This window comes from Bubalus bubalis, chromosome 11, assembly GCF_019923935.1.
Source record: "Bubalus bubalis isolate 160015118507 breed Murrah chromosome 11, NDDB_SH_1, whole genome shotgun sequence".
In the NCBI taxonomy this organism is placed as follows: Eukaryota; Metazoa; Chordata; class Mammalia; order Artiodactyla; family Bovidae; genus Bubalus; species Bubalus bubalis.
This window is the reverse complement of record NC_059167.1, coordinates 58,500,123-58,514,785: the sequence shown is the minus strand read 5'-3', so window position 1 is coordinate 58,514,785 and position 14,663 is coordinate 58,500,123. Positions and strand designations below refer to the sequence as shown.

The following is a 14,663-nucleotide window of genomic DNA, read 5'->3' as shown; positions in this document are numbered from 1 at the left end:
ATGTAGAAGGCTGTTTGAGTTGTTTGTATATAGATAGCTGTGGCTTAATGGCTAAACATTAATGTTCAAATTCTTTTTCTGAAGCATACTTTGCTATATGACATTGAACCACTCCTGCAATTTTTACTCTATAAAAGGAGGATAACAGATCAGTAGAGAAAACTTAATGTCTGTAACAAAATAGAAACACAATAAAAATACTTTAATAATCAATGTAATGCCTATTAAACAGTGAGGATTTAAGCCAAAACTTATAACAAAAGACAAAGAAGTTTATTATATAATGATATATAAGTCAATTTACTAAAAGGATACAACAATTATAAATATATATGCATCCAAAATCAGAGTGCCTAAATACATTAAGCACATATTAACAGAACTAAACGGAGAAACAGATAATACAATCATAGTTGGAAACTTTACTACCTTACTTTCAACAATGGGAAGATCATCCAGACAGAAAATCAATAAGGAAATGTTGAACTTGAATTCTACTTGGTCTACTTTACACCAAGTGAACCTAAAACATATATAGGACGTTGCATCCAACAGCTTCAGAACATACATTCTTCTTAAGTGCACACAGAACATTCTCTTGGATAGGTCAAATGAAAGATCATAAAACAAGTCTTGGCAAATTTAAGAAGGTTGAAATCATACCAAGACTCTTTTCCAATCACAACTGTTTGAAACTAAAAATCAGTAACAGGAATAAAACTGGAAAGTTCACCAATATGCAGAAATTTAAAAACACACTTGTAAACAACCAGCCAATGGATCAAAGAAGAAATAAAAAGAAAAGTTAAAAGTTACCCTGAAACAAATTAAAAAAAAAAAAGGAAACACAACATATCAAAACACATGGGATGCAGCAAAAAGAGTTCTAAGAGGGAAGTTTATAGTGATAAACACCTGTGTTAAGAAAAAAAATTTTTAAAGGTATCAAATAAACAACCTAACTTTATACCTCAAGTAACTAGGAACCAATTTTAAGCACAAAGTTCGTGAAAGGAAGCAAAAACAAAGATCAAAGCAGAAATAAATGAAATAAAGACCAGAAGGACAAAAGTCAGCAAAGCTAAGCGCTATTTTTTGGAAAAGTTAAACAAAATTGACAAACCTTTAGCTAGACTAAGAAAAAAAAAAGAAAACTCAAATAAGTAAAACTGGAAATGAAAGAAGAGACATTATAACTGATATCACAGAAATACAAAGGATCATAAGAGACTACTATGAATCATTAAATGCAACAAATTGGATAATCTAAAAGACATGGATAAGTTTCTAGAAACATGTAACTTACCAAGACTGAATCATTGAAAAAGAAATAGAAAATCTGAACAGACCAATTACCAGTAAGGAGATTGAATCAGTAATCGAAAATTCTCACCAAAGAAAATCTCTAGACTAGATGACTTTCTTGGTGAATTCTACCAAACATTTAAAAAATTAATGCCAATTCTTCTAAAACTCTTCCAAAAAACTGAAGAGGAGAGAACACTTCCAAATTAATTTTACAAGGTCAGCATTACCCTGATACGATAGCCACGTAAGGGCACTATAAGAAAACCGTAAGCTTATATCCCTGATGAATATGAATGCTAAAATTCTCAACAAAAATATTAGCAAACCAAACTCAACAACACATTATGTGCTACATCACATTAATAGAATGAAAAATAAAAATCACATGAGCATCTCATTAGATATGAGAGAAAATTTAACAGAATACAACATCCTTTCATGTTAATAACTATCAATAAATTGGGTATAGAAGGAATGCACTTCAACATAATAAAATCCATATATATCAAGCCCACAGTTGACATCATACTCAATGGTAAAAGATTAAAAGTTTTTCTGGTAAGATCAGAAGCAAGACAAGGTTACCCACTCTCATGACTGTATTTAGCATAGTACTGGAGGTCCTAGCCAGAATAACCAGGAAGGAAAAAATAAATAAAAGGTATTGAAACCGAAACCAAAAAAGTAAAATTGTCTCTGTTTGCAGATGATGATCTTACGTAGAGAAATCCTAATAATGTCACCCCTTCAAAAAAGAAAAAAAAACCTGTTAGAACTAATGAATGAACTCAGTAGCAGATTTAAAAAATCAACATACAAAAATCAGTTGTGTTTAAGACTTTGATGGCAAACTATGCATTAGTTCTTGAAGTCTCTGCCCCAAAGTGACTCATATCACTTCTGCTTATGTCTCAGCAAGTCTGATGCCTTTGTTGGGTATGTATAACCCACATGTAGGAGGGGCAATGAATCTTTTCAGAAATAATCCTGTCTCCCCACTCTTAGAGAGGACTATCTTCCAGTAGTCACTTTGAGTTGCTGTTCTAGTAGTACACTGATGTGGGAAAATGTTTGTATTAATTTCTAGAGCAAGTGTATTACATCTTGTAAGAGACTGACTCTTGACTTTATGGTTTTTGACCCCCAGATGGCATTCTCCGGGTAGATCATCATCCACCTAGGCCCAAGATGCAGTTACAAATGACTTGTAACTTATTTCCTCATATTAAATTGCCCTTCAGTAGTGAAAATTTGCCACTATCAAAGCTCATCAAAGGAAGGTACTCCAGAAGACATTCAACAAGGAGCTACAGAGATGAGAGAAATGACAGCATCACTGAGATCACTGACCAGCCTCCCAGTGGAATTCCTTAAAGCGTGTGATGCTTGGTTGAAGTAACACATATAATATGTGTAATACATTACATATAATATTATCATATATATGAAGTTACGTGAGTACATATATAATACCTCTCATGTGTTTATGCATTGGAGGAGGAAATGGCAACCCACTCCAGTGTTCTTGCCTGGAGAATCCCAGGGATGGGGGAGCCTGGTGGGCTGTCGTCTATGGGGTCGCACAGAGTTGGACATGACTGAAGCGACTTAGCAGCAGCAGCATGTGTTTGTTAAAAAGAAATCAACATGGCTTTAGGCATCCCTAGCTCAATTTTTGAAGCAGAGAGACACAACTACAGAATGATAATAATGGATAGCCTGTGTGAAAAGCTTATAGTGTTCTAGGCACTAAATGATGTATGTGGTTTACCTCCTAAGTCCTTGCAGCCAGGGCTGGGACTGGGATGAGGGAAGCAAGCAACCTGCCTGGGGCACAGAATTTAAGGAGATGCCTGGACAAATACAAGGTTGATGCTTGCTTGACCCTGACCATGAATGCCTCCTTCAGTGCCTCATTCACCTCACTCTAATCCCAGACCTGCTTGTAGCAGCCCTGTGAGGTCAAGATCATCAACTCCCTTCTTCACAGATGAGGAAACAGTGGCTTTTGAGGATGAGTATCTTGCTTCACTTGAACCCAGGCAGCGTGGACACCCAAGTCTGAGCCTTGACTCACTGAGCCTGCATCAGCACCTTCATCGACACCTCATCTAAAGTTTTGGTTGTTTTTGTCATCTTTTCCAGGTGTCCAAGGCAGCTGCAGATTTGATGGCCTACTGTGAAGCGCATGCCAAGGAAGATCCCCTCCTGACACCTGTTCCGGCTTCAGAAAACCCATTTAGGGAGAAGAAGTTTTTCTGCGCTATCCTTTAAGTCTTCAGGAGGAACCTGAGGAGCCTCGGGGCTCCAGGGACACTGATGTAGAGTTTTTAGCAAAGTGGGCGCCTTTATAGTCCACAGCATTTAAAGAGAGGGAGGAGAACCATCCTGGAGTCTCCAGGCTTATGCATGTTTAAAGAACTGGTCCCCTTTATGAGTATGAAAGCTGATCCACACCCCAAGTTAAGAGATCTGATATCTGGAGAACTGCCTAGAGGAGGGGAATATGTAAAGATAAAATTGATGTCATTTCTTTCCTGCTATCCCTCCCCAAACCTTATGTTTCTGCTTCATATTTAAAAAAATAAAAATTAAAACAGACAGCTGTCCTGAGCTCAGATATGTATGACCTTCTTGGAATGAATATTGCCTTTAGAATACCCTTTGACAAGCTGAGTCGCCCAGTGTAGCCGTGGTTCGGTTCAATGGCGTTGATGTTTTGTCTTTGTTTCTTTTCTTTTTCCCTTTTCCCCTACCCTTCCCTCCACCTTTCTCCATTAGAGTAGTGAAGAGATAGGCTGGATTTGTCTGTAAGACTGAACTCAAAGGATGAGCACCCAAAGGGTTTAGAGAGGTGTTCCCCGTGGTTTATCCTCATGGTAATAACAACAACAAATGCCGGTTGTCTGTGTTCTTTGATCACTATTCCTAACATTTGTACATGATAGCTTTGATTCTGCAAGTAAAAGTAAATCATGTGTTGTGACTGGTGCTTTCATATATTTGTGACAGTTTTTGAGTAATACTGCATGAAAATGTCCCCATGTTACATCCATTCAGAAGTTTTGTTGTTTTACTATAAAGTTTGGAAAAAGAATAAAAGAGAAATAAAGCTAGGGAGGACAAGACTCAGTATCTTGAAAACTGAGATGACTTCAGAGCCTTAGCCATGCCTAAAATACCTCCTAGTTAACAGAGGCGTCAGTGCTTCTTCAACGTATTTTCCAGAATCCAAAGCATTTTGATTTGAACCAGGATCCAGGGCAGCACAGGTAGCAGCAAGCATCAGAAGCACGGATTCACCTTGAGTTGGGAAGTGCTGTGGTCACAGAGTCAGAGCAAATTCCCTTTTTCCCTGAGTCGCCAAAATTCTGGAGTGAAGAAGGCTTTCTGTGCTCTTCTTAAGAAAAAACATGGCCCTCATTTGTTCAAGTATCAAGAGGAATAACCCTTGACTCCAAATCAAATCCACTCTGAGAATCCAGCTGTTCACATGCCAGCGAGGAAGGGAAGGTGCCACCCCAAGCAGCTCCACCAGAAGCAGTTCTGGCTCTTTTTTCCACTGAGATAGCCTTTGTTTTTCACCTAAATTCTCCATAGAGTCTTTTCTTTGTGTTTGTTCTCCGCTTTGTTGGTTAGAGTCTCTCTGCCTTTGTTTGCAACTTCCTTGCAGCTCTAGCTTTCTCTTCCCAAGAGATGTGTTGAAAGTGATTTTTTTCTTTGTGGCTCAAGTCCACCAGAAATGGGAAACTTGGAAGTTTTTCTCAGTTTTTTCAGTGTTGTTTCTAGGCAGATGAGGGCTGTCTTACAACTCTTTTTTTAATTTGAAATTCCAAAAGACGATTTCTGAATTAATTTTATTCTCTTTTCATTCTCTTCCTCCCATTAAAAAAAAAAAAGGAGGGCAAGGAAGGAAGAAAATAAAAATCTGCCCAGGGATGGATTTTGAAAGAAACTTGATAAACACTTTGCTTAGCTTCTCGTATGGGGATGAGGGTAAAACAATAAATAAATTCAGTTAAAACTCATATCTGGGGGGGGGGCAGGGAGACTATTAAGACATTGTAAAATTCATGAATGCACTCCTGTAACCAAATACTTCTGTTCAGACTTTTGGATTTTGTTACAGTCAGTGGGACTCTGATGAAGATTTAGTGGGGGAAAAACCCTGGCAGAGTGTTAAACTATAGTATTGTACCATTGGCTTACTAATACTGTGGAATCAACTAAAACCCAACCATATTTTTAAAATAAGCCAAAATATGAATTGAATATGTGTTCACATAAAAACAAGTGTGAATAAAGCACTCTTTGGTGGTGATTAAAGCATCATTGTAAGACCCTGATATTTTTTATAATCCACACCATTTATTTTTCTCAGAAGGAGTCTCTATATTTTCATGTAAAGCTAGATCTTTGGAGCAGTTAAAATGGAATTAAAACTCATAGGAATACAGCTCTGTTAATTAAAAGTTAAGGAAGTGTCAAACTGCATGTGACCTTGTTTATTAAAGAAGAAAGCAGGCAGAAAATACACAGGTATTCTGAAATTAAGTTTAAGAAAAATGTTTGGCTCATTCATAATTTCATGTCCTATAAAAGGGAATTATAATCCCAGAGTTTTTATATGAGTTTTAACTTATTGGTATTTTTACTTGTTAATGGGGAAATAATCTTTTGATTACTTATGCCTCTAATGAGTTTTAATTCTTTTAGAAATTTAACAATCATTTTCACCAGCATAATTTTATCTTAAGGGGTGACTAATAGGAAAGCTTAGCTTAATTAGTCAAGGCCCTAATTTATGTATATATTGGGTAGTAATGAAAATCTGCCATGAAATTCATTAAACAGTAATAATAACCCTCTACTTAGAATGCAAACTCTATTAAGGAAAAAACCAATCTTGTATCATCCTCAGTATTAAATCTTTCTTCTTTTTTTCTTTCAATTTTAAACCAAGTGCTATTTAAGTCAGAGCTTGTGAATAAGTACTTTGAACTGAGGCTAACTTTGCTCATAATATTTGAAAGAGATTGCTTACCAAGGAAAAATTTAAAACCATTTCTCTGTATACTTATAATCACAAAAAAAATTTTGAAAAATCAAGCAGGCTATCTTACGGGATTTTTTGTACTCTTTTTTTTAATATTTGCTTCTAGCTGCTCCTGGCAATGGTGAATTATTATACATATACATTAATGTTTTCCCAGCCCTTGAACTGTTCACATTTTTTCCTATATAAGATCTATGGAGTATATCTTTCAAAGAGAGAAATACAGAAATGTTAAAGCAGAAAAACCTGAATGTGATGTGTACACTTTCACCCCCTCATAGACAATGTATTTGTTTTAATAAATGGAATTTTCAGATTCATTTCCATATGCAGTTGATTTTATTGTGAAAACCTGTGGACCACCTCACACAGCGATTCTATGGTTAATTTGGGAAGGATGATAACACATAACAAGATGGATGAGGAAATAGAAATCCATGGATTTTCCTTAGGGTTTTGTTAATAAAGGCACCCAAGGAGGCAAAAACTCACATGAGGCTCTTGAAAAGCCTTTCTCCCAGGGGATAGTGCCTGGGGACAGAGAAAAGATACAGGGAAGAGTCCAGACTGGCAGGCTGGACTATGAAGACAGATGAGCTGCATTTACACTTGAACATCCTATGGGTATGTCACACAGGGATTTTTCCTTTACAAAAAAAAATAATAATAATTGAACAGAGAACATGCTGTTCTCCGTAAGCTGCTCATGGTTTAAAAGAATCAGTAGAGAAGATAAATGCTCAGGACTCGAGATTCATGGCTCCTTGGAGATATTCTCAATCAAGAAAGCCTTCTGTATGTCCCCCAAATTATGCCAGTGAGTAATAGGCCCTGTTAGTAAGAAGTAGGGGCTTCCCTGGTGGCTCAGAGGGTAAAGAATCTGCCTGCAATGCAGGAGACCCGGGTTCAATCCCTGGGTCAGGAAGATCCCCTGGAATAGGGAATGGCAACCCACTCCAGTATTCTTGCCTGGAGAAGGAGACTCTGGACCTCAGGAAGTGTGCCTGCAACAAAAGCATCTTTGAACCTCTGATGAAGGGGCCACCTGGAGTTTGTGCATTTGTTTACTTCATCATCACTGTTTCTCAGACTGTGGTCTCTGGATCCCCTGCTTCAGAATCACTTGGAAAGCCTATAGCTAGTTCAGAATTGCTAGCAATGGCACTTAAGACCGTGCACGGTTGCATGCTACAGTCTGAGGACCACTGATTTAAGTACTCACGACAGCTGGCTTTTCATCATGCCTCACGAAAGCACACACTCACTGTCAACATGCTGGCTCTTGTTCCCACAGCTGCAGGAAGTGGTCGCCCTAGAGTGAACCGTGGCTGAGAATTTCGGCCATTCCTGGATGTGAGACTGGGAGGAGGAAGCTGGTGGGTTTTAACTCTGCTCCTGTTCCACTGAGCCCCGGGGGAGGATCGCCTCCAGCTCTGGTTCTTTAATAAGCTGCTCACATTTTAGAATGCGCTCACAGTGACGTGGGAATTGGAGCTGGGTCAGCTCCAATCCACAAATTGCAAATAATTTGCCAAGGGAAATCCCTTCCCCTTCGGTTCTGCCCCAAATCTACATTCTCTTCTATTTAGAACCAGGAGATTCAGGCAGAATTTATTTTTAATGAAGGGGGTCACTGGCTCCCAGGCCTTTCCTCAGTAACAATTCCTATGTTTCTCCATGTCCATGATAAAAGAGGCCCAGAGGCAGGGTGTCCTTCTTCATTAAGGTGATGGAAAGATGGTGCCCGGTGACCTTGGTTCATACTGTAGGCAAGCAAGAGCCCATCCACGGTGAGCTGGAAAATGGGAACGGGGCCCCAGAGTTCTGTGTGATCTTGGCCGAGTCCTTTAACCTCTCCATGCTAAGAAATGAGGGCAGCGTACCTGATTCACTTGCCTCGCACAGTTGTCTAAGCCAAATGAAAAAGAGCAGGTGAAGGGCATCATGAAGGAAGAGGTGGTCATCACTGGACCCTGCTTGCACAACTCTCAAAGAGAGGAAAAGTCTAGATGGTTCCTGCTCTTGACTCTCTGCCTTTTCTCTCTACCCCAGGGTGCCATGGTTTAGACCCCTCAATGCCTCATGTCCAGCCACTGGTATAGCCACTCTGACTCTCATCTCCTCCCACTCTAAGCCATCCTACTTACCCCTGAGCATTCATTAATCAGGACTCTCCTCTGGTTACAAGTGGCAGAAATCTAGCTGAAACTGGCTAATCACTGGAGAGCTCAGAAACAGACCCACTTCAGGCTCGGCTGAATCCAGGTGCTCAGATGATACCATCAGATGTCTGTCTCATTCCCTTGTCTCTGCTTTGCTGTGTGCTGGTTTAACTCTCAGACAGACTCTTCCCCTGCAGATTCAGAATAGTTTCTGTAGCTCCAGACTCACATCTCACCCATTTAGTAATCACAGAAGAAAGATCACAGCAATACCAGCAAAAGTTCCTGGCTGTATCCCTGAAACATGTCCTAAGATTTTTATCGGCTGGGTCTGGTTCAAGTGCCCAGCCATCTGTGAACCTGAGCACACAGGCAGGACAGTGGGTCCCAGAAAGTTGAAGCACTTGTGCTAGAGAATCAGAGATTGAAGGTTAAAGGCAAAAATAACTGGTACCAATCACATCTTGCCAGACTCACTGATGTAACTTAGGCCTCCCCACATGCAGCCACCCAGAGTAATCTGGCTCATGGAGCTCTTTATCAGCCTCTCCGGTCCACACGCAACTGCCTGACTGGTAAGGCCCTGGGGAGTCAAGGCCACCCGGCTATTCCTACTTTGTTTTCTAAACTCTGCTCTGGTTCATCCTATATCCTATAAATACAGCATCTTCAACCCTAGCTCCATGCCTTTGCTTATGATGTTACCCCCTCAGGAATGCCATTACTCAGCTCTTCCAGTAAACAAATCTCTTTCAGTTTCAAGCCCAGTCTGAATTTGATGCTGCCTGTGAACGACTTCAGGGGATGCTTACCTCCTTCCTCGCTCAACTCCTGTTGCCCTTGTCATCATCACTGAATAGACCAGTATTTGAGTTTGAGGCATTGTGCTAAGGCAGACCCCACAGGCCCTGCCTTTGTGGAACTCGTGCTTTAGTGGACAAAGTAGACAAATAAACAGTAATTATCAGTCATGGTGAGAAGTTCTCAGACACAGAAAGCAGAGGGGAGGAGGGCAGAGGTGGATGACCAGCCACAGAAGGTGATGTTGGAGTTAATGGCTTATTATATGAGAATCTTGTCTCTCTGGGTGAACTGTCACTAGGGAACAGAGAATGCCAGCTGGGCAGGTGTCTCTTTAATCCTCCTCAGCACCTAGCTCAGCAGTTGGGGACACAGGCAGTACTCAGCAGTGATGGCTGATGGATTGAGCACAGGGCAGATGTCTGCAGAGAAGTGGGACGAGGCAGAGACATAGCTATAAAAGTCAGTCTTGTTGTGAGCTTCCCAGAGGCAGCTGAGAAGGAAGCGCGCCCCCACCACCCCCACAAAAGTCAGTGTGACCTCTCCTCCCCAGTTGGTGCCGGCTCCATGACCCCACAACTTCATCCTTTTTAGCTAGCAGCCCCTTGGCCTAAAAGATACCACTACTTTCCAACCTGGAAGTGAGATTTGGGGGCCCTTGTGGGCCCCGGGGCCAGAGGAAATCCTGCTGACTACATTGCCTTAATTTAAGCTCTCAGTTCAGTTCAGTCGCTCAGTCATGTCCGACTCTTTGCAGCCCCATGAACTGCAGCACGCCAGGCCTCCCTGTCCATCACCACTCCCGGAGTTTACCCAAACTCATGTCCATCAAGTCGGTGATGCCACCCAACCATCTCATCCTCTGTCATCCCCTTTTCCTCCTGCCCTCAATCTTTCCCAGCATCAGGGTCTTTTCGATTGAGTCAGCTCTTCGCATCAGGTGACCAAAGTACTGGAGTTTCAGCTTCAACATCAGTCCTTCCAATGAACACTCAACACTGATCTCCTTTAGGATGGACTGGTTGGATCTCCTTGCAGTCCAAGGGACTCTCTAGAGTCTTCTCCAACACCACAGTTCAAAAGCATCAATTCTTCGGCACTCAGCTTTCTAGGGAGGGTCCATTCAACTCTCTACTGAGAACACAGTCTTTAATTGCCCTCCACTGTGTCTACTTGTGGCCCTTTTCAAAAACTGAAGTATAGTTGATTTACCATGTTGTGTTAGTTTCTAGTGTACAGTAAAGTGATTCAATTATATATATATATATATGTTCTTTTTCAGTTTCTTTTCCAATGTAAGTTATTGTAAGATACTGAGTATAACTCTCTGTGATATGCAGGGTCCTTGTTGTTTCCATGTGGCTTTTTAGATTTAAATTAACTAGAATTGAGTAAAATGAAATATTCAGTTTCTCTGCACATTAACCATATTTCAAGTCCCCAGCAGCCACGTGCGGCCAGTGACCAGTCTATTGGACAGCAGAGACACAGGACATTCCCTACATTCAGGAAGTCCTATTAGCAAATGCTGCTCCAGAGCAATTGTTAACAACCTTTCTTCCACCCCATGCAATGGACAGAACATGCCTTTTCTTTGTGCCCAAATTTTGATGACAACACACACACACAAAGGGAAAAATTAAAAATACTGTAATAAACCACATAATTCATAATAATTGGCCATAGGTCACAGTAAATCATGGTATGAAAGAGACAGGCTGTGGATAATCTATCATTCCTGGAGTCCTCTAAGCCATAAACTTACCCCTGTCTTTTTCATTCGAAGAAGTACAGTGATAATACCCATGATGACAATGATAATAATAACAGCAGCAGCAACAGTAAAGTGAACACTTATTAAGCACTTAACTATGTGCCAAGCATGATACTAAACATCGTGTAGACATAATTGCATTTAATTCTCACAATAACTCTGTGACATGGAGATGATTGATCTCCCATAGCAGGCATCTTTCTTGCCTCATGTCATATCCAGTGACCCACTTCTGACTAGCTGCAGTAGAGACTCCTCCTTCCCTGGAGTGGGGATGGGAGTGAATTGCCCTCAGAGATAATCCTCAACCAGTGAGGGATGAGGTGCTCCCCTTTCAGAGGCTAATTTAGGGGTACATTTTGTAGGATTTCTCAGAGGGTCTTGGGCAGGCCTGAGTCTCGATTGACCAGGCTAGTAACCAACCTAATAATACATCATATTGGTTTTTTCCTCGTTTTCTGTTTCATTTTCTTACCTCCTTCATTTCTGCTTTCTGAGATCACTCTCACCACCAGTCCCAATGAGTTACCTGCACTCAGACTCTGCATTAGGGCAACTCAGACAAATTCATTCCCATTTTATAGGTGAGGAATTTGAAATATAGACCAGTTGACATTTCCCAAAGTTCCCACTGTTATTAAGTGGGAAATTGAGGACATGAACCTAAATCTGTCTTAATTCCAGAAACTTAACTCCCAGTTACTATGTTATGATACACATTAGAATGCAACTGCATCAGAGGGAGGTGATTAAAAAAAAAAGTTCTGAATCTGCTCCTATTTATAAAATAAGCAGATTGTTTGTAAACTTCAATCCCCTGAATCACTTCTCTGGAATGAAGAAATCAGTGAATTCTTTCTTGACAATACTTGCCTTTCCTTCACTGTAGTCATTTGGTACCTAGGAAGTATTCACCTGGCTCAGAAAATATTTCCTGGTATGGAGAAGCCTTTGCAAGGAGAACCAAAAAGGCTGTTTGTAACAGGGAAGTTCTCGAGTGTTTCTTTTCCTAGGGCTTTCAGGAGAGGGAAAATCCCTTCCCTTCCAGCAGCTGCTCCCCTGTGATCTCAGAGCCCAGTGACCCTCCAATTGTCAGAAGCAGGGTCTGAGTGGCAGTGGAGGCTTCCAGGCGTTTCAATGGCGAAAAGCCCAGCCAAGGGCTCTTGCAATGTAGTAGCTTCAAGGTCTCACCCAGTCTGTCTTTGGGAAAGGATGAGAATGGTGCTCATTTCCTCCCCCCAACCCCCACGCCATTTCCTGTCCCTACTCCAAGAGTATGCAGTATCCCACTCAGACTAGGAACACAGAATCCCAGCACAGATCAGCAGTCAGTGCTGCTCTGGCATCTGCATGCATGGGAGGAAAATTTACTGTTCTATAAGGCTTGCAAAAGCAAACTGTCACCTAAGAAAGAGGTCAGCATGAGGTACTTGTACATCCCACTGCCGAAAATCACCACGTCCTCCTGCAGGTTATCGCCATTTATTTCACAGCAGCAGTTCTCAAAGAGTGTTCCAGGAACTCATAGGGGTTCCTGAGAGCCTTTCAGGGGGTCTGCAAAATTATTTTTATAATAATACTAGGGTGTGAGTTGCTCTCATTCATGCTAATACTAAGATGTTATTAGTAGTTATTCTCATTCATGAACGTAGGGTGGATATTTGAGAGGCTCCATGATATTGATGGGGCTTCCATGATAGCTTAGTTGGTAAAGAATCTTCCTGCAGTGCAGGAGACCCTGGTTTGATTTCTGGATTAGGAAGATTTGCTGGAAAGGGATACGCTACCCACTCCAGTATTCTGGTCTGGAGAATTCCATGGACTGTGTAGTCCATGTCACAAAGAGTCGGACATGACTGAGCGACTTAAAAAAAAGATATCAATGTCACAACAGACTGAGGGCAAACACACATATAGAATTTAGCAGTCTTCTATTAAGTCAATCATTAAAAAGATTTTCAAAATTGTAAAACAAAATAAGAAAAACAAAGCCATTCTTCTCATTATGTATTTGTTTTTTATTTTGGACAACATAGTTATGTATGTTAACATGTAATGGGTTTGTTATTATTATTTTCAATTAATTAATAGATGCATAAGTTAAAAATTTTAAGTTTTAATCCCTAATATGGTAAATAGCAATAGATATAATCCACCTAAACCAAATTCTTCATAATTCAAGGAGGTTGTCAATAATTTTTAAAAGTGAAACAGAGTCCTTAGACCATAAAGTTTAATGTTGCCTTATCAACAGTTTTCTAGTCCAACTCCTTATTTGGCAGGTGGGAAATTTTAAACATCATTTAAAATCATATCACTATTTCCTAGCAGAGTTGTGAGTAGAATATAAGAAGAGAGATGATGATTTGATTCAAAAGGGGGAGACAAAAGTGTTTTAGCTTGTCCCCTTGGATACTGTTCAAATGTTTTCTAGGAAAAATTCCTGAATTCAATTTTACAATTAAACAGCATGTTAAGAGATAATTTTCTACCTAAAAACAGGTAGAATCATGACTGTCAGGCAGGTGTAAAAGAAACACGTGGCAAAGATTTAACTCATTGTTGATAAGGAAATGAGGCCGATGTTATAGTAGGTTAAAAGCAAAAGTCAGAGACATTTACAGATCAAGAATACTGAAGTGGATTTGCAATGGATATAAAATTAGCCTCTTTCACAAACAGGGAGAGAAGTGAATTGAACCTCCTCTAGACAGACTGTAGTTGCCTGTCTAACTAAGAGCTATTTTACATTGCTATCAGTTACCTACAACTCATAGAGTCCTAAAATATCTCAAAGGCAAGGAAAGGGACAGAGCCCCTGGGAACCAGAATGGGATAAACCCAGAGGAGTGTGCTTTCCAATGAAGCACAAGTTTTCCCCTACAGTTGAGATCCCTTTAGATGCCAGCCACTGAGCTAATCTGAGTAAGAAAAAAGTGGAACTTGGTGTGTACCCTGCTCTCCAGTCCATGGGGTTGCAGAGTCTGACTAACACAATATCTGCTCTCAAAAGGCTCTTTCAGTCCATCTTTATTACCATGTTCTGTGGACTGGATGTTTGTGTTCCCCTCAAATTCATATGTTGAAAATCTAAGGTCCAGTGTGTTGGTATTTGGAGGTGAGGTCTTTGGGAGATGATTAAGTCATGAGGGTATAACCCTCATAAACAGGGTTAGTTTATAAACAAAACCCCAGAGCTCCCTCATCCCTTTCACCAGTGTGAAGATGAAGAGAAAAGACAGCTGTCTAAGACCCAGGAAGCAGGCTCTCTCCAAACAATCTGCTGGCACTTTGATCTTGGACCTTCCAACCTCCAGAACTCTGAGAAACAAATTTCTGTTGTTTATAATTCATCCAGTCTATGGTATTCAGCCCAAATGGGGTGCTGTAGTCTATGGTAGGGTAGCTTGAATAGACTAAGACATCATATAACCCACCACTAAAACTGGATCTCACCCTAGCTCTCATACAGAGATATTTAGGTATTTCTTTGGGTTCATCGCTGTCTTCTGGGTGATAAAAGCTGCCATCTATTTTAGTGCCTACAGTGTTTCAGGTTCTT

General features: G+C 40.5%; 1 protein-coding gene across 4 annotated transcripts in view; it reads left to right on the top strand.

The window, feature by feature from the left end:
- The window catches only part of GNG2 (G protein subunit gamma 2), a 129,151-nt gene extending 122,467 nt beyond the window's left edge, over positions 1 to 6,684 (top strand). For all 4 annotated transcript variants that reach the window (XM_006046340.4, XM_006046341.4, XM_006046342.4 and 1 more), the window contains one exon: positions 3,454 to 6,684. In XM_006046340.4, the coding sequence (XP_006046402.1) occupies positions 3,454 to 3,582 (129 nt within the window). In that variant the 3' untranslated portion in view covers positions 3,583 to 6,684. The remainder of the gene's footprint in view (positions 1 to 3,453) is intronic.
- The last annotated feature ends 7,979 nt before the right edge of the window (positions 6,685 to 14,663 follow it).